The sequence below is a fragment of the Stigmatopora argus genome, chromosome 17, assembly GCF_051989625.1.
Source record: "Stigmatopora argus isolate UIUO_Sarg chromosome 17, RoL_Sarg_1.0, whole genome shotgun sequence".
In the NCBI taxonomy this organism is placed as follows: Eukaryota; Metazoa; Chordata; class Actinopteri; order Syngnathiformes; family Syngnathidae; genus Stigmatopora; species Stigmatopora argus.
Genome location: NC_135403.1, coordinates 2,882,788 through 2,910,129, shown reverse-complemented (window position 1 = coordinate 2,910,129; position 27,342 = coordinate 2,882,788). Strand labels below are relative to the sequence as shown.

The following is a 27,342-nucleotide window of genomic DNA, read 5'->3' as shown; positions in this document are numbered from 1 at the left end:
ATGGGCTGTCAAGGATTGACCAGAGCCAACTCCAAGTTTAAGGTCTGGTGCTACCAGTTCATACTATACAGAAGGCAGTGGAGGGCTGTGCATTTCACACCTGGGCCTTCAGTAGTGCTACGTGTGAATCAATCCAACCCTCAACAGGTATTTTATGTCTATAAAAGCTTTACTGCAGCTACAGCTGCAACACATAAAAATAACCAATAATAACCTCAAACATTTAAATATTATTTCGGAAAATAGACACATTTTACTCAACAAGAATTATTTATTTATACACAAAATGCATCCTCCTTTCTTTTCTCAAGAAAATTTCAATTACTCTGTGGTACAGATTACACGTGCGTTTCAGGTCCATCAAGAAGTTATTTTCTATCGCCATCGAAGCTAATGCTGACAGTCGAGTCTGTCCTGTTGTATTTCTGGCATAAGTTTTGATTCTGTTTCAGGCTGAAAATGTCCGTTTGACAGAAGCAGTGGACACAGTGGTCACTGTCAAACCCACTAATGTGTACAGCCGCTGCATGCTCTCACTCAGATTTTTCTGCTGAAGGAAGTCAAGGAGATCAGTGGGAGATTTTCTTGTAAAATCATCCGTGGCATACATTACAATCCAGTGGCGGGCGGTGCATTTTCTGGTAGCGCCTTCAACGTATCAATCCAACCCTCAAAAACTATTTTATGGCTATAAAACCTCTACTGCAGCTACAGCTGCGACACATAAAAAATAATCAATAAATTAATGCACAAAAATGGGGTAAAATCCACTTCCTAGCAGCATTTCATGATTAAATACAAATACTGGAGCTTTTCAGACATTAAAACCAGGCTGGGGGGTGATGTTCCCGGGAAAAGACAGCGATGAACGTCAATGGCGTACGGGCAAACATTCCCCGAAAATGGGGTAAAATCCAGCCGAAAACAGCATTTATTGATTAAATACAAATACTGGAGCTTTTTAGACATCAGAACCGGGCCTGGAATATCATTTCTCTGGTAAAAAGACAGCGATGAACGTCGATACGTCCATACGTGAAATGACAAAAAATGCACTAAAATACTAAAATTTGGTAAAATCCCCCTCCACAAATACTGGAGCTTTTGAGACATTACAACGAGGCCAGGGGGGTGATTTTTCCCGGGAAAAGACAGCGATGGACGTCAATGGTGAAACGCCAAAAATTAAACTGGGGTAAAATCCACTTCCTAGCAGCATTTTGTGATTAAATACAAACACTGGAGCTTTTCAGATATCAGAACTTGGCCAACAATTGATATATTATTTAGGAATATAGCCATATTTGTAATTTTACTCACCAAAAATCCTTTTTACACAATATCCATCCTCGTTTCTTTCTTCCTTCTTTCCTATCGCCATCGAAGCTAATGATGAAAGTCGAGCCTGTCCTGTCATATTTCCGGCATAGTCCGTTTTGAAAATAGCATTAAATAAACACAACAATATACTATTTGCTTGTGGAGCTAAGTTAGCGCGCTGAAAGTGCCCCACACACCATTTTCCCGGCTGTAACAGGCTTGCTAGCTTCGGAGTTGACCGCCCTTTCTTAATGATGGGCCAATATTTCTTCATTTTTTCTGGAAAAGTCCGTCTGGATAATAGCTTTGTGAGCAAATAGAATCAATTTGTTTTTGCTTCTGCTTCTGTCGGCTATAGTGGGTGGAGTTTGCGATCTCGTCTGCCTCGGGTACTGCTTTGGCCCGCCTACTAGCCAATCATAGTTTGTGAAAGCAACGACATGTCCCAGCCAGCAAAATGCTAACGCATATGAAAAATCATTGTGGGGTTGCCAACTCGAAATCTGATTGGTTAAAAGCAACAGTCTAGTTTAATGCAGCAGAGCCCGCAAGAACTGATTGTGAAGGCTTTGAGGCAGATCTGATCTGGCAACAAATAATGGCTGAAATGTGATTGGTTAAATGCTTCAATATGAAAACACATCTGGAAGCAGTTAATATAATTAACATCAGTCTGTGATTCAGATATTTCTTAGGTCGGCAGAGAAGGCCTTGAAGGGCCTGACGGCACACCACTGACAGAAGGGTAATGTGACCCTTGAAAATGAGCACAATCTCCTCATCCACTGTGAGCGAGATGGAAAAGCCAATTCATTCATCAGGAAGTGGCTAGGTCTACCACGGTGCCTTTCCGAAACGGGTCTCTTTGGAAGGAATGCACTGCAACTACCACAGCAGTCTATCAGTCTGGGCTACAGGCAAGAGAAGTCTAGACTGGTTCTCGAGCTAAGAGAGTCCACTGACCAGTCAGTAGGGAACGCCAACATCACGGTTACCATCTGGCCGGAGGTGGAACGCCCAGGCCGAGGTTGACAAAGCCATCAATAGACTGCAGCATGTATTATATATATTATGAGTCAAAAAGGGTTTTGTTTGCGTTTTGAAGAGTATTTTCCACAGAGCAAGTCTGACATCTGCTGGCCTACCGCTGAAAGACTTGATTTACTTTTTTCTTCCACTACATTGGATCTATCACGTTAGTAAACCTTTTTAAATGTATTGTAGCCTTCGTTAAACTGAGTAAATCTCAGTTCAATCTCACCTCAATCGCTATCATCACATAAATGTTTATTATTATCTCAGTTCACAACAATATAGGAATTCCTACTAAATAGACAGCAGCTTTGGCAGTAGATATCTCATATATACAGTGCTAGATGCATTCAATGCTCGATGTGAGCAACTGGGATGGCCATTATCCTTCTTTAGCCGTTTTGTAACAGTGCATTTCGATTAACATTATAGTGAATTAAGTTTTAAAATAGCTTATACATCCCTCAATTTTTCAATTCTAATTATATATTTTTATATAATTATATAAAAATTCTATAAACTCTATAAATGTGATAACTATGGTTTGGCAACATGGTTCAACCTGCTTCGTTGTACCCGGAAGTAGTAGTAAATGTTTTTGTTATTGGTGTCAGCTGACTACCATTCATGTGACTGGTGTTTTTCAGGAACCAACATTGATACGACGCCTTGTCAGATATATAATACACATGCATACGACCGGGTTTTGTTTGTGTTAAACTAAAATCCGCTTTATCTTATGTTTTCTTTTCGATAGAACAGTCACAAGCTGATAAACCTGGCATTCTAGCGACTGTAGCTACCTCAAAGGCGAATTAAAATGAGCTTTTGCTTCTGATGTGGCTATGAGTGACTGGAAATGGACAAAATAATCAAAGGTGAGTGAATGGACCAGTTAACTATGATTTCCTACGTTAAGCCATGGTTCATGCATTCATTACTTATGTACGTATTTTCACAAATCGGTGTATCAATAGGTGACCGTTATTTATGTACGAAAATACAAATATGGATTCTTTCGGGCATTAAATTGTCACTAGGTGGAGATGCAAAAGGAGTTTTCTAATCCATCGATCAGTAGAAGCTGTTCAGTAGTTCTTTAGTTGTGTTTTTCCACTTAATGCAGTGGTCTCCAAACTATTCCACAAAGGGCCGCAGTGGGTGCGGGTTTTCATTCCAACCCATAAAGAGGACACCTTTTCACCAATCTGGTGTCCTACAAATGCAATCAGTGGATTGCAGTCAGGTGCTTCTTGTTTTCTGCTGAAATCTCATTGGTCAAACTGTTTATGCTAGACCGGTTGGAACAAAAACCTGCACCCACACCGGCCCTCGAGCACCGGTTTGGGGAACGTTGACTTAATGTAATTTACTCTTGATTTGATCTGTATGATCGATCATATGTCTGAAATAAGACGTAAATTAGTTCATTGTTATGCCATTTTAATGTGTATTTAACGTCACCATTAGGTTTTCTTTTTCGCTACTGCAGATGTTGGTGATATCCAGTCCCGGCTGCTTGACCACAGGCCCGTTATCAATGCAGAGATCCGTTACTTTGTGAGAGAATTTGAGGTATCAAACAGATACTACCATACATCAATATTTGCTTAATTTCTTTTGACATAAAATGGGAAGTGGCTTAATAATACACTCATCGTGAGCATGTTTCAGTTTTGATGGCACCATGCTTTTATGAGATAAAACTTTAGTAATTCAATGCTTCATCGCCTTTGAATTGAGATCATATTTTCCCTATACCAGGAGAAAAGAGCTCACCGGGACAGCCGACTCCTGGAAACCTTGAGTAAAGCAGTGCAAGAAGCAAATGACCAAGTGCTCCCTTCAGATTTAAATGGTGTAAAGCTGCAGCTCTCAAATGTCATTGCTCGATGTAAATACACGTTTGCACAGCTATAGTGACACAATAACAATTATGAAGTACTTTTAAATTGATTCAGAGGGAATTTCCACTATATTGATTGTCATATTGTGTGGAACTTTTTCTTCACAGTGAAGGCAGCTAATCACATGGCGGAAAGAGTCTATCTAAGAGAGCTTGAAACACAGCAGGTAATTGTAAATGGCTATGTGTATACACTTGACAGAGAGATGTGATTAGGACCATATTCTCCACTAAAAGTGCAGGCAGGCACAGGCTCGATTCCTGGTGGTGGCAGTATGATTGTCAGTGTGAATGGGCGTCTGTCTCTCTGTGCCATTTGTCTGACTGGCGACCGGTCTAGGGCAGAGTACGAGGATGCGCGGTATGGAAGATGAATGAATGAAAAATGTGCTGCTAACACCATGATAGACATTCAATCATGTGTCTCTTAAAACTGAATTAAAACTCCTCAATTGAATTTATCACAAGTAGTTGTTGAATCCATCTGATTTACATAGGTGGGACTGGGAGCGAGAATCTTTATTCATTTGTGGCCAAACCTTCGACTTCAAAAGGTTTGGACGTCTAGCAGCGTAAATGAAAAAAAAAATGAAAAAATATACTCAATTTTTATCAACACTAGAGCAAAATAAAATTCACCCCCATGATACCAAATTTTGGGTGACCTGTCTTCATTCATAACTGGATATTGATACTGTTGCAATCAAATATCATATCCAGATAAAAACATTTAAGTATAGATACTCAAAACCCTATTAGCGGTCTCTTAACTATTCCAGAAAAGGTTTCAGTGGGTCTAGGTTTTCGTTCTAACCTTTAAGAGGAAACCTTTCCACCAATCTGGGATGTTAGAAGTGCAATCAGTGGATTGCAGTCAGGTGCTTCTTGTTTCAGCAGAAACCTCATGGGTTAAACTGTTTGTGTTGGATCGGTTGGAACAAAAACCTGCACCCACAGCAGGCCTCGAGGACCAGTTTGCAGACCCCTGCGGCCTACTACATACATACAGCTCATCACAGCCCTTAGCCGCAGGGTTCAACGCAGAGGGAATAAGTAGCTGTTGTATTGCAAAATTGCAGTAATTCAGTCAAGCATTATTTTTGATTTTTTGAATGGGCTAAATAGGTCTTTTTAACAATTTATTTATTTACAACAGCCCTCCCACATCAAAAGGTTTGGACGTCTGAAAATTTTGCTCTAAATTTAACACCATAAAACAGATTGTGTTACACTCAATAACCGGTACAGACGCTCCCCTACTTACGAACATTCAACTTACGAACAACGGTACATACGAACATGTCTGCAAATTGCGTTTAAGTCCAAAAATGTTCGCAAATCCAATTTTGTATTTCGCCTTTTTCGGAGTAGTACTTCTTTCCGCCGCTAATACCAACGCCTGGCGCTGTGAGAGCTCAGCTCACCCAGCATCTACCTTCTTCTTCGTTGCAATGCGGAAGTGCGTGAATGTATCTCCAGTGTGCAAAGAACCTTTTTCATTTGTATCATTAAATATCTCATGCATCCAATATTGAATATGGTTGGTAAAAAGCTAAAGGCTTCTATTGAGGGAGTTGCAAGGAAGAGGCAAGCCATGTCATTTGAAACGAGTGGCAATAATAACGAAGCTTGATGCGCGTGAGAGTGGTGAGCGTTTCACGGGCATTGAATCGTTCGACCGTCAGTACCATTTATAAACAGAAAGATCGAGCAGCAGGGCCCAAATATTGAACGTTGCACAAAGTTTGCAAATCAATTGAATGATGCCATACAGTGCTACCGCATCATTTATGATGAAAAAAAGAAGAAAACTGTGCAATTGTCATTAGGTCGCTTCTTTTGGCCAGTTTCTAATACATAAATCTCTCTCTCTCTCTCTCTCTACAGTACTGTACATATTCTCTCCATTTTATTATTATTATTTTTTTCAGTACAAACCAATGCGTGTTACTTATACAAGCCTTAAACATACAAATGCACTTACATAAACCTTCAATATACTTATATCGGCCTTAAACATAAATTATAATACAAAATATAGCACTGAATCAACTTACAAACAAATTCAACTTATGAACAATCGCTCGGAACCAATTGCGTTCGTAAGTAGGGGAGCGTCTGTATAATATTGATGATAAAAGGGTTTTATTCAATTTGTACCCGCTTTGAACACAGTCTAAGGTGTAACAAATACCGTATTTTCTCGCATATAAGCCGTATTTGCAACTAAAAAATAAAGATGATTGAATCAAGGGTACGGCTTCTATGCGCGCAAGACTTGCAGCGTTGCTTTACTATTTTTCACCAGTAGATGTCAGCAAAGTATAATTTACTATTTGTTTGTTATTTTCTGTTTTGCAGTAAGAAAACAATCATTACTAGATTATTACTTCCTGATGATATTGACCCAAATAATTTGCTTTTGATTCATACAGTATCTCAGTAATACCACGTGCGATGATTTTTCTTAAGATTTTCCCTTCAAAGTAACACAATTGTACTGCCTATTAAAACCATGAATATGGAGGTGAAAATTGTGAATCAGGGGGCGGCTTATACACGAGAAATTGTAAGATTCAAAAATTTTAATGATGCGGCTAATGCGTGGGGGCGGCTTATTTGAGAGAAAATATGTTGAGGAGCTAAACTACACATGAAGTTCAAGTAATTAATGGTATTTATTTGATGGACATCTGACCATTCATGTCTATCTTTGTCCATGCAGAGTGGCAAACTGCAGGAAAACATGGAACATTTAAAAGTTGATTGGGCAGACTTCCTGAAGGAGCAGCAGCAGTTGAAGGAAGAAGTGGATGAAAAGCATACCAAGGCTTTAGGGCTAGTAAGCACTCGGTACAGTGAGAAGATGGACCTTGATAAGTTGTTGTAAAATGTTTAGACATTGTTTGTGTGCGTGTGGGTATAGCAACAGAAAAAAGTTAATGTTTTTGTTGTCTTTTCCAAATCATAAATATTTTTGCGTGATTGAGATGTTTTCACATACCATCACAAATAACTTGATAGAATAAGCACAACAAGGAAACAATCTGCAATATGTCACTTGGAAAAATATGAAAAACAAATATACTGATTGCTAGGTTGGTTGTATTAAATCCCTGCCTGGAAGGAATTGATGCACCATTTCGTCAAAGGAACCCATGTTTGGTCAATTTACCCTAACACAAAATTGAGGGGGCATCGTGCCTAGCAGTTGTGTTAAAAAGCACAGGTTATAGAACTAAGGCCAAATAGAAACTTTTTTTCCAGAATAAATCACCAGCTCACGTGTGTCTGAAATAATTGAGCCCTGACATCGTCAAGTAATCTAGCAGTCTGTGAAATAAGTTTCATGATGAACGCTACCTGAATGATCAGTATCAGCGGATTACTAGGCTACATCAAATCCATTGCCTCCAATACTGCTGCTTTGCCTCAATAACATCAACATGACTCGCCTCGTTCCAATGGTTCCAATTTCCTACTTTTCAAATGTTTGCAATACGCACATGAAAATAATTACATCTATACCTTGTCCTTTTCAGACATTGTCAGGCTTTGGGACAGTGAAGGCTAAAATAATCACAGCCTGAAAGTGTTACATTTATTTTTCGCTATTATTAAAATGATGATGCTGGAGTTGTTCGCGTTATATGCTTTCAGATTAACTTGACAGGCCTGTTGAAACAACAAATATGAGAATGTGTGATACACTAATCAGCACTGATTTTGCTAAATAAGATATAATAAAATAACAGTGAGATACATGGAGCTTATCGCCACGGCAAAGTATATTAAAAACAATACACATTTAATTTACACTCTGTAGACAGATTCACTTAAAAATAACAAAAATGTATCTTTTTTAACCTGTCTTTTGTTAAAATGTAATTTTACTGAATGTTTGCCTACCTTTTGGTCCCCTTGTGTAAATGAGTACAGTAGTAACTTGACTTACAAAATGAATTACTTCCAGAAGCAGTTTCCTAACTTGGATTTTTTGTAAGTAGAAACCAGTGGCGGTCTGTGCATTTTCTCGTAGCACCTTCAACGGGTAAAATCCACTTCCTAGCACTATTTAATGATTAAATACAAATAATGAAGCTCTTCAGACATTACAACTGGGCCGGGGAGTGATTTTCCCGGGAAAAGACAGCGATGGACATAAATGGCGAAACAGCAAAAATTGCACTAAAATGGGGTAAAATCCACTTTCTAGCAGCATTTAGTGATTAAATACAAAAACTGGAGCTTAAATACAAACACTGGAGCTTTTCAGATATCAGAACCGGGCCCACAATTGAAATATTATTTAGGAATATAGCCATATTTTACTCACCAAAAATCCTTTTTAACTGTATACAATATCCATCCTGCTTTCTTTCTTCCTTCTTTTCTATCGCCATCGAAGCTAATGCTGAAAGTCGAGCCTGTCCTGTCGTATTTCTGGCATAGTCCGTCTTGAAAATGGCTTTTAATCAACACAACAATATATTTGCTTGTGCAGCTCGCTCCAGATACAGTTTGGTAGCTCTGGCTAATCACTAGCCAATCATAGTTGGTGAAAGCGATGACGTATCCCTACGCCTGCGCGAAGGCAATGACGTATCCCTACGCCTGCGACAAGGCATTGTTGTGTTGCCAACAAAAAATCTGATTGGTTAAAGCAACAGTCTTATTGACGCTTGTTTAATGCAGCAGAGACTGCAGAACTGATTGTGAAGGCCTTGAGGCAGATTTCTGACCCTGGCAACAAATAATGGCTGAAATGTGATTGGTTAAATGCTTCAATATGAAAACACATCTGGAAGCAGTGCAACCAGGGGGAAAAGCAATGACAGGAAGCTAACAGACAATTTGGAATTATTTAATAAGTATTGATGGACAAAATATAATATATGATTCAGATATTTCTTAGGCCAGCAGAGAAGGCCTTGAACGCCCTGACGGCCCGCCACTGTCAATGTCATGGTCGCTACCCCTTCACAGGCTGCCCTTGATTTTGGGATCGTCGAGATGCAGGTTCCTATTGGCCAATGGGAGGACTGTGAGGCGTTTGGAGATAGGAAAACAACTCTATGACGATAATAAAAAAATCGTTGTTCCGTTTGACATTTCATAACTTGGATTTTTTTTTCATATCTTGGGACATAAGTAGAGGTACCATTGTATTTAGAAGAAAATCATCAAATTGACCCTACATGATTTTTAAACCCAGTTCATTTCACCATTTTGTTACATCATGCAAAGCTGCCAACCTCTGTCGACCCCATTTCAGGTGTACCCTTGTCCCGTTTCCGGAATATTTCCAGAGTGAATGCGATTCACGCAAAATCGATATAAAATGTAAAAATAAATAAGCATAGGACAATTTAAATCAGACTATTTTTATCAGACTATTTTTACATTATTTTAAATATTGTCTTTTGGCAAACTATTGAAAAAATACAACATAATGAACATTATGGAGAAGCACTACCAATTTTGTCATACACAGCTGAGTATGATGACAATTAGGCTTTTGTCGAGTCAATGATGATGACAAAGCCTGTGTCCGATTATTATTATTATTAGTATGAAGCTGTTCAGAAAACGTATTAATGAATGTATTACTCTACAATTCAGGGGTGGGAAAACTATTCCAGACAGGGCCGCAGTGGGTGCGGGTTTTCGTTCCAACCTCTTAAAGGAAAACTTTCCACCAATCTGGTATTTCAGAAATGCAATCAGTGGATTGCAGTCAGGTGCTGCTTGTTTCAGCAGAAACCTCATTGGTTAATATGTTTGTGTTGGAACTGTTGTAACAAAAACCTGCACCGTCAGCCCCCTTCGAGGAATGGTTTGCCCACCTCTGCTCTACGTCCATAATTTGGCTTGTTGAGGGAAATGCAATATAGCAACCACGCCACCAGATGGGGTAAATACACTTTTAATGTGTTTACATCGATTTGGGTTTTGAAATAATTACGACTGAGCAGAAATTTTGTGATACATTGTACTCATGGGCATTTGCTACAATATTTTATAGATTCGACACCACTAATTCTTATACTTTCAAATACCAAGGCTCACCCCCAAAATATATTTTTCTCCCAGTAAAATATCAAATAACATTAAAATAGAGTATAGTGAGCCAACATGTTTTTCTTTTACTTGTTAATACAAAACAAACGTTATATTCTGTGAGTTAAAATATTATCATATCTGATTTTCTAAGTATAATGTCACAATTTCTGGTGAAATAAAAAAATCGAATGATAAAATGATAGCAAACCTAGTTATTTGCCATTATGATTTTACTTTGCGTAATATTTTTAATGATTACTATTACACATTGTACATCAATTTTCGCCCTCCTGCATAATGTAATGTGCTACAAGAAAAAAATCCATTCATTCATTCATTTTCTGAACCGCTTAACCTCACTAGGGAGGTGGGGGGTGCTGGAGCCTATCCCAGCTGACTTGGGGCAAAAGGCAGACTACACCCTGTACTAGTTGCTAGTCAGCCGAAGGTCACACAGAGAGACAGACTATCATTCCGTGGCCGGTCGAATCGCCGAAAGACGTTTGGGCGCCGGACAGCTCGCCGCCCGGAGGTTTGGGCGTCCGGAGGTTTGGGCGGCGGAGGTTTCGCCGCCGCGGGACTCGCGCGCTCGCCCCGCCCCCGGGTCGTGTGTGTACAAGTTTGTTAACCTCGGCCCGTTAGGATTTTTTATCCGGCCCGCCGCTGGGGTTGTCCAAATTATAGTAAAAATCAATGACGTCCGACTCATGTTGACTGAGGTACAGATGCTATTTCTGTTATTAGTCTGTAGGATGAGTTTTAAAAGATAGCAATGGGTTGGTTTAAATCCGGCCGAAAAGCGCATTTAATGAACTAGAACAGAGCTCCAGTGTTTGTATTTAATCATTAAATGCCGTTTTCGGCTGGATTTTTGTGCATTTTGCCCGGTACGCCATTGACGTCCATCGCTGTCTTTTACTGGGGAAATCGCTCCCTTGGCCCCGCTGTAGTGTCTGAAATGCTCCAGTATTTGTATTGCATCATTAAATGCTCTTTTCGGCCGCATTTAAACCAACCCATTGCTGTCTTTTCAAACTCATTGTTAGGTTTATCCTTAGGTATTTCCTAGCTCAGCTTTCAATAAAAAAGGCATCTGTAGTCACATCTCCATTTAATTCTTGCAAGAAGAGAATACATCCACCCGCTCGTCCAGTCAAGATTATTCTAACAACTCAAAGTCCGTTTCGCTAATTTATTCATAAGATTTTAACGCCATGCCCCACAGAAGTCTAAACATTCGTAGAGTCTCACAACAATTTTGTACAGTTCTCAAAACAATTGTAGGTCTTGTCGAATCTTCCCAAGAGAGTTTCGATGCGAACCCTCCAGTGAAGATGTGCTTCCCAAAACAGTCCATGGTTCCCAAGAGCGCTTGTTGTGAGACCATCTTCCGAAGCCGAAAACAGTTCGCAGTTCCCAAGAGCACTTGTGAGACCTCTCCATGCCCAAGGCCATTCCCTGTCCTCTTGATGTGAACCACAGTCCTTACTTTAGCAAGAGATGCATTAAAATTGCTTTTATCAATGCCAATAACTCTAACATAAAAGCACAGCAATCAACACATATATATATTGTTACACATTTAGGATGAGCATTACTATTCCTAATAAGCAAATATATTGATTAATATTGTAAGCATTTTTGTAATAAGGATTTATATTCCTAAATAAGCATTGCAAACACATTTATAATAATGATTACTCCAACACTCATCCTACAGACTAATAACAGAAATAGCATCTGTACCTCAGTCAACATGAATCGGACGTCATTAATTTTTACTTTAATTTGGACAACGCCGGCGGCAGGTCGGATAAAAAATCCTAACAGGCCGTATATGGCCCGCGGGCCGAGGTTGACAAACTTGTACACACACGACCCGGGGCCGGGCGAGCGCGCGAATCCCACGGCGGCAAAACCTCTGCCGCCCAAACCTCCGGTCGGCGAACTATCCGGACCCCCGAACCTCCGGGCGGCGAGCTGTCCAGCGCCCAAACGTCAGTCGCCCAAACGTCTTTCGGCGAATCGACAGAGTACCCTATCATTCGCACTTCGGCGGGAATCGAGCCCACGTCTGCCCGCGCTCAAGTCAGGCAAGTGAACAACTCACTACACCAAGTAGCTACCCACCGTATTTTATTAGGTTATTATCTTTTTAACATTGTTCCTATTTTCATTATTTGAGTTTCAGTTGATTAAAAAATGGAGCAGTGCTTACATGTTATATTTTATAAATGAATAAAATAAATTTAAAAAAAAAACTGTCTCCAAAAACCATGAAACTCATCCTGGACTTCAGACGGAACAAGCCTGCTTCACTCTGCTGACCTCACTTGGACTACTTAGTTATTGATGATTTATTTGTCTGTCTGTTGTTATTTGTGCACTATGGGGTGAAAGCTTTAAATCTCATTATACTTGTATAATGTCAATAAAAGCATTCAATTAAATTCACTTTTATTCAATACATTTGATTTGAGGCATCCACTAAAAAGCATAAAAGCCTACCTGAAAATTTGAAGAAAAGTTAATGCACATGTACACTTTATTTTGCTTGAGACTAGAAGTTCATCACAGAAACACATTCTGTAAGGAGGGGAAAGGGCTTAGGTTTTTTTTTCCATTGACTTACACCTTAAGTTTTCATGCAAGGTCACGCTTAGTTTCCTCTGCTTGTATGTGAATATGCATTCATGGTTGTCAAAGAAAGAGGCTGTGATGGCATGGACCATGACAGAATGTGGTGGTCACCGAGATCAGAGGAGGCACATGCCAGTAAATCTTCACAAGAAAACAGTCAACAGCAATTTGCCTCGTCTGTATTTAACATGCATGTGTGCTTGTGAGCGTGCCTTCTTGTGTAAGTGACACGCTGCAGCTGTCCAACATGGCGACAGCTCATCATCGACTAATAAGAAATGACAAGACGGAAACATGGTTAGCCTCTGCCAGTAAGGCACCTTTTCATCTGCGCTTGTATATTTTTTGGTTTGACTGAAAAGAAAGAAAAACAGAGCCTGTGAAAGGTCACATCCAATAGTCGGAGATGAGGGTGGTGCCTCTTCTTGAGCCTGTCGTGAAAAGGTACACCAGCTCAGGTTTGTTGTAATGAGTTTGGACTTGGCAGGATGTTGTCAGATTTAGAAAGGAATTCTAGCTGCTTTATTTCACTACTGATATTTCTTTTTAAATATGTGTAGTAATGTTTGCCATTAGACATTCCCAAAATCATGCACAAACAAAGAGGAAAAGACAGTCTCATGGAATTTTTGCTTGCAAGGAGAAGGACCACTGAGACAGCTTCCCAGCTCCGTTCTGACCTTACACGTCTTTTCTGTTTCTTACATTCGATGAACCCGATTAAAGGGAGTGGTGGAAAACACAAGTTAGACGTTTGAGTGGGTTTATCTATAGCATGTGACCAAAACACATCCACAATAGTCAAAGCAGATGAAGACCGAAGCGTCAGGAAGCCTTGCGTCCATGGTGGACGGCAGCTATCACAGGTTCCCAGGACTCCGAGGCGCCCTGGCTCATTTTTGTTTAAACTAAACAACATCTTTGGCTATAGCTCAACAAGGTTACATCCATTTTTAAGTGTGTATAGCAGAGGTCTCCAAACCAGTCCTCGAGGGCCGCTGTGGGTGCAGGTTTTTGTTCCAACCGATCCAACACAAACAGTTTAACCAATGAGGTTTCTGCTGAAAAAAGAAGCGCCTGACTGCAATCCACTGATTGCACTTATAGGATACCAAATTGGTGGAAAGGTTTCCTCTTACAGGTTGGAACGAAAACCCGCACCAACTGCGGCCCTTTCTGGAATAGTTTGGGGACCACTGGTGTATAGTAAGTGACGTTTATTTAAGTTAAATTTAAAGTTTCCGTTATGTTACGTAGTATCACTTAAGTGTAGCGAACCGAACGTGTTGCTGTCAAGTCTCTCTCCTCTGCCGCCGCACACACCATTAGCCATTAGCCGCTACCGTCTGTCTCAAAGGTAAGTACAGTGTTGTACATAATAATGACACATTTTATTGCAGATCATAACAACTAGATAGGTATTTGTTACTTTGTGAGCGTAGGTGGGGAATTAGAACAATTAAGAACATGTTTTTCCATTGCAATATCCTATTTTACATGTTTTTTAAGAGGATGGGAACAGATTAATTGTTATTTAGTTATTTATATGGGAAAATTTGATTTGAGATACGAAATGAATTGACATTCGAGCTCGGTTCCGGAATGCATTAAGCTAGAATCTCAAGGTATTACTGTATTTTTTTCACGTTAGGAACTTGAAAGATATTCTAGTGCAGAATCCGAAAAATATGATAGTACCGTATTTTATCGCATATTACACGTATGCACTTTTGCTAAAAAAATGATGAGCGAATCCAGGGTATGGCTTATATGCGCATAAATTAGACCTGACATGCACGAAACTGCAAGGTGACAAAGACGAAACGCCATAACGCAAGACAATGTGGCCGATACGGTAATGGTTTTCAAAATAGAGAAAAGATTCAGACGAAACGCTATACAACATTTATTTTGACATATATGAATGAAAGTCAAGAAAAAAAAAAAACGTATCTTGCATAAAATGTGAAAAAACTCACTTGTGCCTGCCACTGCTCGCTCAGGGCCTCGCCATATTATCGTAGTTAAACGTGCTCTGACTGGCCAGATGCGAGGAGCCTTGATAGATGTTCGTAGTGTTTACCATGTCAACACATCCCAATAGTTGTTAAGGCTGATCGAAGGTCTTAGGGTTGATCGTTAAAATATCAGCATTGATTCCTTCCTAATGCCTCTCATCCTAATATTGCACACACAGTCTTGGTGAAAAGTAGACCGCTACAGACACACTTCTTGCTCCTGCGAATTCTTTTTTGAATTTGTCTACGTGCAGACAACACCTTTTTGGAACACAGAAAGAAAAGATTCTATAATAATCGTGGTTGGAGAAAAAAGATCAAGAAGAATGTTTTACAGAAGTGATTTCAAGCTGAAAGTTGTAAGGTATGCAGAAGATATTGGCAACACATATGACGCAGCAAGACACTTTGGAGTTGATGAGAGTGTGTTAGAAGATGGAGAAATTATTCAACACTTCAATCTATGCAAAAATAAAAAAGGCCAAGAGGAGACCAAAAACTAGCCAAAATCCAGAGATGGAAGAAGCCCTCCTTGAGTGGTTCGATGAGCTGAGGCAGAGTTGACCAAGGTTCCAGTTTGGCCATCCGCTTTAATGCTTTGAAGTTGGCAAAGTCTGGCAAGTATCCAATGACGTCATCTTTTAAAGCTTGACTGGGATGGTGAACCAGATTCAAAAAAATAAATGATCTCACATTGTGGCACAAAACCAAAATTGCGCAAAAGTTGCCAACCGAACTTGATGAAAAAATCAGGAACTCTCAAAAATGTATCATTAGCAACCGCAAGCTTGTTGATTACCCACTGCAGAATCGGTAACATGGATGAGACACCTATGTGTTTTGATATGCGTAGCAGGGGTGGACCGTCAGGGCCTGCAAGGCCTTCTCTGCTGGCCTAAAAAAATATCTGAATCACAGACTGATATTAATTATGTTTTGTCCATGAATACTTAGTAAATAATTCCAAATTGTTTGTCAGCTTCCTTTCATTGCTTTTCCCCTTGTTGCACTGCTTCCAGATTTGTGTTTTCATATTTAAGCATCTAACCAATCACATTTCAGCAATTATTTGTTGCCAGGGTCAGAAATCTGCCCTGAGGCCTTCACAATCAGTTCTGCAGGCTCTGCTGCATAAAACAAGTGTTGATAAAACTGTTGCTTTAACCAATCAGATTTCGAGTTGGCGACACCAATGCCTTCTCGCAGGCGTAGGGATACGTCATCGCTTTCACCAACTATGATTGGCTAGTGATAGAGTGGACTAGCCAGAGCTACCAAACTGTATCTGGAGCGAGCGGCACAAGCAAATATATTGTTGTGTTGATTTAATAGCGGTTTTGTTAACCCGCAATGGCTAAAGGAGCAGAAGAAATTGATTTGTTTGCAGATTTACTGTCAAAGCCATTTTCAAGACGGACTTTTCAGGAAAAAAAGCTGGACATCATTAAGAAAGGTCAGACAACTCCGAAGCAAGCAAGCGTTTTACAACCGGGAACGAATGCTTTCAGCACTAAACCGACGAGCCACAGATATTCTGTGGAAGGACAATAAAGGAACAGACACAGAGGAAGACAAAGAAGATACAAACACAGCAGAAGAAGATACAGAAACAGATACAGAAGTAGATGATCATGACAAAGCCAGATGGGATGATGATAATATTCAGTACTCAAATGAAGAATAGATTGAATTGTTTGAATCAGACGATGATGATGAAAATGATTTTCAAGGTTTAGCTACATGATTGTACATTTTTTTATTCTAAAATAAAACAAAAATCCGCTTTGTTTTTTTTAATCCATTTTATTTCTTGTTTGAAAGTGACAACTATTTCAGTAATATGAACCATCGAAAGAATCAAGATATTTCGACATTAGAAACAATATGGCTGCCACAACATCTTAGACTTCTGGTAAGAAAATGTAATTGCTGTCTTTAAAAAGCATCAGGTTCTCTTCAAGATAGACGTATTTCTTTTTTCAATTTGATTAATTTGATATTTTGCCTTTACAAAGAGAGGCATATTAACTTCCTTATGATTATTGACCCAAATAACATGCAATAAAGCAGATGATTCTTTCGATTCCTGCAGTATCTCAGAAATAACAGATCTGATTTCTTAAGATTTTCCCTTCAAAGTAACACATTTGTACTCTCTATTAAAACTATGAATATGGAGGTGAAAATTGTGAATCAGGGGGCGTCTTATACGTGAGAAATTGTAAAATTCAACAATTTTAAGGCAATTTTAAGGTTGCGGCTTATATGCGAGAAATATGGTATCTGTTTTAACTGGTTCGTTTATAACAGACAATTAGTTTTTTAGGTCGTTTTCTTACCTGACATGTTTCGGCGTGTATTTTGTCGTTTGGAGGCACCAATATCTGGCAGAGACTTGAGTGTTGTTTGATAGGTGTGTTGATATTGTATTTCCTCATTGTTCTTTGGATACGTTCCCTAATCCCTCTCACGTACGGCAACATTACCTTTCCTCTGCACTTTTTTTTTTTTTTTCTTACTCCCGTGTCATGTCATTTTAGTTTTTGACCTTTCGTTATTGCCCACTGTGGATACTGACACTTTTTTAGTACCTGCTGTGTCTTTTTCCTCCTGCGTTCTCTCCTCTGGGTTTGTATTTATTATTGCACATTCATGTAATAAAAGACTCAAAAACATGGGCACGGGATAATGGGTATTAATCATGTAAAAAGCAAGTGCATGCAAAGAAATAAAATTGTGATAAAATAATACTGCCCAGGGCAGCCCAGCGGCTGAGTAGTTAGCGCACCAGCCTTGTAGTTCTGGGATGCTGGGTTCAATCCCAGTTCTGTCTTCCTGTGTCAAGTTTGCATTTTCTCCCTGGGCTTGCGTGGGTTTTCTCTGGGTACTCCAGTTTCCTCCCACATTCCAAAAACATGTATTATATACTTCAGGGCAATTTACAGTGTGGTTGAACACTGTAAATTGCCCTGAAGTATGAGTGAATGGTTGTTTCCATCTACTTGTGCCCTGTCTTTGGCTGGCTATCAATTCATGATGTCCCCTGCCTTGTGAAGATTAGCGATTCACAAAATGAATGAATGAATATTATAACAGCCCACTATTTAACAGCCACTTCCCGGATTTTATTATTGTGTTTGACTCCACTATTACATGTTTGTATTTGAACATTGTTCTTTTTACTGTGATTCATAGGATTACAGTGTTACTGTTCCCTTTCGGTGAAAAAAAAGGCCGCAGAACTTGTATATGCATAAAATAGTGACGATTGGTTTGGGATTTTCTCTCAAATTTCAGTTCAAAAGAGCAGGAATGCCCTTTGCAATCCACGCCAGATGACTTTCCATTAGATCCACAAGACTGTATCATATCCGGGACACAGGATATGACCAACAGATGGGAACCAATGTCCTTTTCAAATGAGTCATTAGAGCAGTAGACACCTGTGCTGGGAATGGGAAACAGCGGCAGGAAAAGGCTTCTCGCAGATCATTGCAACACCTTCACCTGCCTAAAACATTAAAGGATGTGAGCTGGAAAGCATTTTTCTTCTTTTTGTTATCTGACATACTGAGTGAAGGGAAGTAAGTTGAGGGAAGAAAAAGAAAATGTGGGGGAGGTGGAAAGTATGTGATAGAATGACAATAAGTACCACATAACAGGTGTAAAAATGAATTTCAAGAGGAAAGAGAAGCATTGACTGCTGAGAATTAAAGCAGATGAAATGGCAGCAGAGAAGGGAGGGATGTGTTAAAAATGGGATCATAATGGTTGAGGAAACAAATTTTCTACTTAAGTACTTCATGTTGTGGCATTGCTAGGTGCTAGAACCCCCCCCCCCCCCCCCCCCCCCAAACGGATTCGCCGGGCCCACCTGCTTGTTTAGAACCAAAAGATAATTGTTGCGCTATTTTAAAAAATCTCTTTTGAAAAATGGTTGTTTAACAAATAAAAGTTGAGTTTACACACTTAGAGAAGGTGAAGAAATTCAATTACTCGTCTATTAGGATCCGACACCCGTTCCTGGCCACCATAAAAAAAATTCAACTCTCTACGTTACACGTTAGCGAAAGAATCTTAACATACACACACTCACACACCCATAAACCATGTTTTATAAGGATTATAGATTAATTTATTAATTTTTATTAGCACCTATTTTGTTCAATAGCCCCCAAGCCATTTGACAGATTGACACGAAATTTAGAGAAAAGATAGCTAATTACCTTTTGTTTAACGAACACCTTTTAGTTTTTCAACAACCCACTGCATTTATTAATTATTAATTTATTACTGTTATTAACACCTAATATTTTCAATAGCACCCAAGTAATTTGACGTATTGGCACCAAATTTACAGAAAAGATAGGTAATTACCTTCTGTTTAACAAAAACCTTTTAGTTTTTCAATAACACACTCATTAATTATTAATTTATTATTGTTATTAGAACCTAATATCTTCAATAGCTCCCAAGCCATCTGACTTATTGACACCAAATTTACAGAAAAGATAGGTAATTACTTTCTGTTTGGACAACAAGTATTACTTTCAGAAATATTGTACTTGGCCCCTGAGTACCACCCTAATGACCAAAGTCAAAATACAGTCACGTTACATATAGTGGCATAAACGAGGTTCCGTACTTACGGACATCCAATTTGTGAACATTCATTGACTGTCTGAGTGCAATTGTTGCCCACAAGCTACTTCTAGTATACAGAGGAAAAGGCCTGACGTGAAAGGGGTGCAAGAAAAGAGCACGTACCAATTTTGCAAATCAATATCAGTTTGACCCAAAAAATGTATTTGTAGATATTTGAATTCTTTGAATTATATCAACGTGAGTAAACATGACATCAATTAAGCACTGAGATGGGACTCCAAGTGGGTTTTAACAAAATTGGTGGGTATGGCCAAAAACAGAGGGAGGTTTGTCAGCAGCATAAGTTTATTGTGCAGACATCTGCATTGTTGCCCTTGGACAGACAACTCAGACTCCGACTCCCTCATTCACAAAACACAGGGATACATATAGCAGGTGGCCAGCACCATTGAAACACAAAAAATCAATTAAAGCAACATCTTGAGACAGATAAAGCACCCAAAAATAAATACCTAACAGAACTCTATGTTTCATGCTAGCTCTACCGTGATCTTGCGCCCATTGAGCCGAAGCACCTGTTGTATGGGCCAATTGCTTCCATCTCAGAAGTACATGTAGTGCCTATATAATTGGTTCTTTGTTGGACTTACAACATTGAATTGCGAACGATTGTCCGGAACCAATTGTGTTTGTAAGTTGTGAACCTTGTGTAGTACATTCCTACATTTTTTGAAGGAAGAAGAACCACTGAACTCTCAGGTGGCTTACAAGAGAATTTATTCAGCTATTTATTTTCATACTACTAGCAGACACCTACACACCACAGATGATATACATGCAGCACTTTGAGAATCATTCATTCATTCCTCATTCTTATCGTGCATCCTCGCAAGGGTTGCGTGGGCTGCTGGAGCATATCCAAGCAAACCTCGGGCAAAAGGCAGACTATATATATATATATATATATATATATATATATATACACTACACTGAAGTCAGGTGAGTTTACCACTACACGTGGCTACTTTGAGAATCACTGCTGAAATTATTTTGTTGCTTCAATTTGTGTAACATTGCCTGTATTAAATCTATTGGGCCATGCTTGCAAAACTCTCCAAAAAGTGTTCCTACTTTTATTGCATGTATTGAGGACGTGGTATGGCATGTTCTCATAAAACTTTTGATAAAACGTGAATCACAAAATTAACAAGGTCTTATCATCAAATAAGAAAATCAAACCTGATGTGGAAAGACATGGGGTAGCGAGGAACTTTGCATGGAAACTTGGCATGAATCAAACCAGGTAGACGATCCAACAAAGACTAACAGACTCACAGGATTTAAATAGACAGTCAAGGGTTGATTACAAAGTACACAGCTGGTTACAAGATGAAGGGAAGCCCGGAGGGAGACAAGAAGCGGAAAAAAAACCCTACTAACCCTAACACACAGGTGTAAAAATATGTTTAAGTTAATTTAACGTATGTTAATTACTTAAGATTTATGAGTTATCTGAGCTTTACTTTGTTTCTTCAAACTAAGTTTGCTCTCAATTCTAATGCAGGTGAGCAATAAAGTGATCCGATGGATCACATGAAGTAAAGTGTGCATATATTTGCTAGGGTTTGTAGGGTTCTCTCAGATCGGATTCGGAGAAAGGCGTCTGTGCGTGTGGGTGACTGAGTGCAGCCTGCACCTCAAACGCATCTGCTAAAGCATTTATTGAGTGACCGAAGGTACATCCACAGAAACCATTACGTTGGATAATGAGTTTGACTTGGCTAATCGGGAAGCAGCAGGTGCTGGGAAAACTGGGCCCCCTGCTTCACAGTTTACTTTGATATCCAAGCCGGGGTCTGGTTTCCTCTATAGCATATTATTAATGTTTTTCATAAATGTTTTCTTCCCACATTTTCACTTTTGCCCTTCTTGAAAGTTTATATTTATTTGATCAAAGCGTGATGTCTGTGTTCTTTTGGCAATTGATTCTCAAGTCCTTGTCATGTCCCACCAATATGCCTGCCTTTGTAAATGCAAAATAATCAAATTATCTCATCTCATCTCCTTTTCTGAACCGCTTTATCATCATTGGGGTCACAGGGGTTGCTGGAGCCTATCCCAGCTGACTCCGGGCCAGAGGCGGGGGACACCCTGTATCGGTGGCCAGCCGATCGCAGGGCACAAGGAGACAGACAACCATGCACACTCACATCCATACCAAGGGGCAATTTAGAGTGTCCAATCAGCCTACCATGCATGTTTTTGGAATGTGAGAGGAAACCGGAGTCCCTGGAGGAAACCCAGGCAGGCCCGGGGAGAACATGTCAGGAAGACAATCCCTCCCTCAGTTGACCCTCACCAGTTTGCTAATAGAGCAAACAGGTCCACTGAGGATGCTATCGCCATTGCTCTACACACAGCACTGAGCCGCCTGGAACACCATGGGAATTACGTGAGGATGCTTTTCATTGACTATAGCTCAGCCTTCAACACTATAAAACCGGACATTCTGACTGACAAACTCTCCCACCTTGGACTATCCTCTTCCATCTGCTGCTGGATAAAGAACTTCTCAACCAACCGACCACAAACTGTTAGACCTGGTCCCTACCTCTCTTCCTCCATTACACTGAGCACTGGCTCCCCTCAAGGCTGTGTACTGAGTCCTCTTCTGTACTCCCTGTACACATACGACTGTACACCAACCCACCAGTCTAACTCTATCATCAAATTTGCTGATGACACCACTGTGGTCGGACTCATCTCAGGAGGGGATGAGTCGGCCTACAGAGATGAGGTCAACAAACTGTCTTCGTGGTGCTCAGTGAACAATCTCACACTGAACACCACGAAAACTAAATAAATAATCCTGGACTTTCACAAACACAGCACAGATCTGGCCCCACTCCTCATAAATGGAGTATGTGTAGACAGGGTCCAGTCCTTTAAATTCCTGGGAGTCCACACCATGGATAAGCTCTCCTGGTCTACAAACACCACGGCAGTAGTGAAGAAGGCCCAGAAACGACTCCACTTCCTCAAGGGACTCAGGAGGAACAACTTGGACACCAAGCTTCTGGTAACCTTCTATAGAACCACTGTGGACAGCATCCTGGCATACTGCATCACAGTGTGGTACGCTGAAAGCACGGCAGCAGACAAAAAGGCCCTCACTGGAAGACATTGGATTGGATTGGATTGGATAACTTTATTCATCCCGTATTCGGGAAATTTCATTGTGACAGTAGCAGAGGGTGATTAGACAGAACAACAAAGCAAAAGCACAAAGTACAAAGCAAATCAAGGTAAATGGGATCATTAAGGATCACCAAATCAGATCATTAAGACAGAAAAGCAGCAAAAACACAAAACGAGCAAGAGTGGACGGAGCTACCGCCGCCGGCTGCCACTTGAACGGCGCCATCTTGGTTGCGGTAGCTAAAACGGATACAGACTCAAAAAGACGTTGTAAAGTTGGACAAAAACTGGAACCACACACAGGAAGTCTTCCACAAGATGGGGAACTTCTGCAGACTGTGACCGAGGTAGAGAATATGCAGAGTCACTCTCAGTCCAGAGCATCCTGGCATACTGCATCACAGTGTGGTACGCTGGAAGCACGGCATCAGACAAAAAGGCCATGCAGAGAGTGATGAACACTGCCCAGAAGATCGTCGGCTGCTCTCTGCCCTCACTGGAAGACATTGCCAGCCCTCGTTACCTCAGCAGATCCAGGAACATCATCGGGGGCCTATACCACCCTGGTCACAATCTGTTCCAGCTGCTGCCCTCTGGCAGACGCTATAGGTCCCACAAAGTACGGACAAATAGGCTTAAGGACAGTTTTTCCCCACATCCATCAGGACTCTAAACTTGCGGTAACACAACACACAATCCCTTCTGTATAATAACTTCGGGGTGAGGTAATATGAAAAGACGTTTGGGCGGTGATCTGCCTCCGACTGGCTGACTGAAGGTAAGTGAAAGACAGTGAGCGGTAAGTGATCCGCTCGAGGCGGTGATGCGATGTATCCATAACGGCAGAATGCCAAATTACGAGTCCGAAATTATCACTTATTTGGGTCTTTTGCCGAGAAAACGCACCTTATGGAGAAGCACTACCAATTTCGTCATACGCAGTTTCTGGGTGTGATGACAATTAGGCTTTTGTTGTTGATGATGACAACAGGGCCTATGTCCCATTATATTATATATGTCCGATTATAACATGCAAACTCCACACAGGTGGATGTGACCTGGATTTGAACACAGGACCCCAGAGCTGTGAGGCCTACACACTAACCACTCGCTCCACCGGGCCGCCCTACTTTGTTTCCTTTAGAACACAATTTGACAAAGAACATCCAAATAATAACTTCCTGTACCCATCACAATTTTTAAACACGATACAGACAGGCTATAACTCGACACAGTGTTGACGCACCAATGATGTTGGTTCCATTAGTTCCACTAGCGAAGCAAATTATTATTTGCTAAATTCTGCTACATCACCAGCGCCACCAGACTGGTAAACGCTGCTACCCAAGGCTCCTTTTCTGGCATTTCCAGTCCAACAGGCGATATCCAAAACTTCTATTCTTATCGACACTGGGTGGTGGCCGATGCCGTCGCGCACTCAACCTGTCTCTGCTGGGTGGCAGAGAATTTTCTCAGTAGGGCATACCAGAGTACAGATCCCAAATAGAAAATGTTTTAAATCGGGATTTGAAACATGGGCCTAAGGGTTGAATTGAGACCCGCAGCACAATAATTTTCAGCTTTCAGCAAATCAAAGAAAATTACTAGTATCTTTAATCATTTAATTGATAGATAATTCTAATTTGAGTGGAAGGAAAATCTAACTCTATTATGAGAATGTTTCAACAGCAGTCAGCAATTTTCAGTGATGTACAGTAATCCCTCGAATATCGTGCATAATGTAGACCAGACATGGCCGCAGTAATCGAAAAACCGTGAAGTAGGATCACCCCTATTATTATTACTACCATACTACATGTTTTTGCGCCTATACAGATAATACAAGTACACAAGTACAATTATCAAGAAGTGTATTTATTAAATATTACAGCTATAAACATTTAAACACTGTAGCGTATTAATATCTAAATATAATCTATACATTAAAAAATCAATAGTTTGAATACTACTCACAGTAAAAATACTGTATTTTCACATAATAATGATTTGATTTAATGATCTTAATGATCCCATATACTTTGCTTTGCTTTGTACTTTGTGCTTTTTGCTTTGTTGTTCTGCGGCCTTTGCGACTCTATTGTCTAACTAGCAGTGACGGTCCGTGCATTTTCTCGTAGCGCCTTCAACGGGGAAAAATCCACTTCCTAGCAGCATTTAATGATTAAATACAAATACTGGAGCTTTTCAGACATTACAACCGAGCCGGGGGTGATTTTCCCGGGAAAAGACAGCGATGAATGTCAATGGCGAAACGGCAGAAATTGCACTAAAGTAGGGTAAAATCCACTTCCTAGCAGCATTTAGTGATTAAATACAAACACTGGAGCTTAAATACAAACACTGGAGCTTTACAGATATCAGAACTTGGCCCACAATTGAAATATTATTTAGGAATATAGCCATACTCACCAAAAATCCTTTTTAACTCTACACAATATTCATCCTCCTTTCTTTCTTCCTTCTTTTATATCGCCATCGAAGCTAATGCTGAAAGTCGAGCCTGTCCTGTCGTATTTCTGACATAGTCCGTCTTGAAAATGGCTTTAAATCAACACAACAATATATTTGCGTGTGCAGTTCGCTCCAAATACAGATTGGTAGCTATGGCTAATCACTAGCTAATCATAGTTGGTGAAAGCGATGACGTATCCTTACGCCTGCAACAATGCATTGTGGTGTTGCCAACTCGAAATCTGATTGGTTAAAGCAACAGTCTTATCGACGCTTGTTTAATGCAGTGGAGCCCGCAGAACTGATTGTGAAGGCCTTGAGGCAGATTTCTGACCCTGGCAACAAATAATGGCTGAAATGTGATTGGTTAAATGCTTCAATATGAAAACACACATCTGGAAGCAGTGCAACCAGGGGGAAAAGCAATGAAAGGAAGCTAACAGACAATTTGGAATTATTTGATAAGTATTGATGGCCAAAATATAATATATGATTCAGATATTTCTTAGGCCAGCAGAGAAGGCTTTGAAGGCCCTGACACCCCGCCACTGCTAACTAATAACTATGTGTAACTATGCCTTTCCTGTATCTCTTGCTACTGTGACAATGAAATTTCCCGAATACGGGATGAATAAAGTTATCCAATCCAATCACATCCAATATTCTGTATCTGACATTAAGAGTTCAGCCAAGTGGGCAAGTTCACCCACAATTCTGGGTTCCATCTCATTGTCAGGGCCAGAGTTGTAGCTGTGTGGTTTCATAATAGTGATTCCAGCTATGTCAAAAGCTCAAACAACAGTGCTTGCCGGCACTTTGGCCTAGGTATCGAAAATCCACTCCAAATCATCAGTTAACTCGTGCGATGCTGCCTGCCCAGCTTTGTATGGAGGGTTAAAAGCGTTACGAGCACCTGAAAGTCAACTAACTGGCTTGCCACTCGTCTGTTTTGAATGAATATACCATAATGCTTGGAATAGGCGAGGTGGCTGTTTTTAGGGTGAATGTCCACTGGGTTGATATCAATAGGTAGCGTGTCACCCAGAAATGAAACCAGTGTTGTTGTTTTTTGCAATCATAAAAAAATAATTTCTCCCCCCAAAAATTCACTCACAAATTATTTTTAAAAATACAGTTTTTCTAGAACAATTCATCTCTATCACTAATTTAACTCCAGACAGGGCCATCTCCAAAGTTAATGCACAGAGAAAGTCGCAATGCTCATAAATAACAAAGATGTCAGTACATAATTAAGACATGCTGAGAAGTACATGAAATACCAGAGTAGAGAAGTTGCGTTGAGAAACCTGTTCTAGAACCTGTCCACTACTTTTAACGTCTCTCAGTCAGCCAAAAGCTAACACCTTGTGATTAATTACCACGAGTCAGCTATAGAGGATGAATGTCAGGTCCGCCATTAGACATCCACAAAAACATGCATAAAGAAACAGGAAAGACATCCTTCTGGTTTGTCACTTGCAAGGAGGACAGACGTTGAGAACCGCTTGTGGCAATTCCCCATTCTGGGTTCTCCCAATGTTTTCTTATGTCCATTTTTATTACATTTTGAGGGCCTGATTACATGGATGTCCCAACTCTAAAGGGAGGGGTGGATTATCTATGTGCAGGCATGAGTTTAATCTTTACCCTAGTACATGTGTATCAAAACACGTTCATGAAAGTAAAAACACGTTCATAATATCAGATTCATAGGTATTATTAAAGGTATTAAAAGTCAAAATATTTTCAAAATCATTACCAAAAGTCACTAGGGTCGCGGGGGTGCTGGAGCCTATCCCAGCTGACACCCTGAATCGGTGGCCAGCCAATTGCAGGGCACGAGGAGACATACAACCGGTTCATGATCGCGCTCATACCTATGGGCAATTTAGAGTGTCCAATCAGCCCACCATGGATATTTTTGGAATGTGGGAGGAAATTGGATTACCCGGGTAAAACCCATGCGGGCCCAGGTAGAACATGCAAACTCCACACAGACCTGGATTCGAACCCAGGACCCCAGAGCTGTGAGGCCAATGCGCTAACCACTCGCCTCACTGGGCCGCCACTTTTACTGCCAATATTTTT

The 27,342-nt window shown here is 40.3% G+C and overlaps 1 protein-coding gene across 1 annotated transcript; it reads left to right on the top strand.

Moving 5' to 3' along the window:
• The first annotated feature begins 2,914 nt into the window (after nucleotides 1–2,914).
• Nucleotides 2,915–8,236, top strand: bloc1s5 (biogenesis of lysosomal organelles complex-1, subunit 5, muted). Its single transcript, XM_077624837.1, has 5 exons — nucleotides 2,915–3,230; nucleotides 3,845–3,927; nucleotides 4,117–4,246; nucleotides 4,367–4,425; nucleotides 6,984–8,236. Exons 1-5 carry the CDS (start codon nucleotides 3,212–3,214, stop codon nucleotides 7,146–7,148), a joined length of 456 nt encoding a protein of 151 aa, XP_077480963.1. The 5' UTR covers nucleotides 2,915–3,211; the 3' UTR covers nucleotides 7,149–8,236.
• Nucleotides 8,237–27,342: the final 19,106 nt, after the last annotated feature.

Coding starts and splice junctions, on each gene's coding strand:
- bloc1s5 (XM_077624837.1), top strand. Junction 3,928..4,116: donor ACTTTGTGAGAGAATTTGAG/GTATCAAACAGA, acceptor TCCCTATACCAG/GAGAAAAGAGCTCACCGGGA. Junction 4,426..6,983: donor GAGAGCTTGAAACACAGCAG/GTAATTGTAAAT, acceptor TTGTCCATGCAG/AGTGGCAAACTGCAGGAAAA.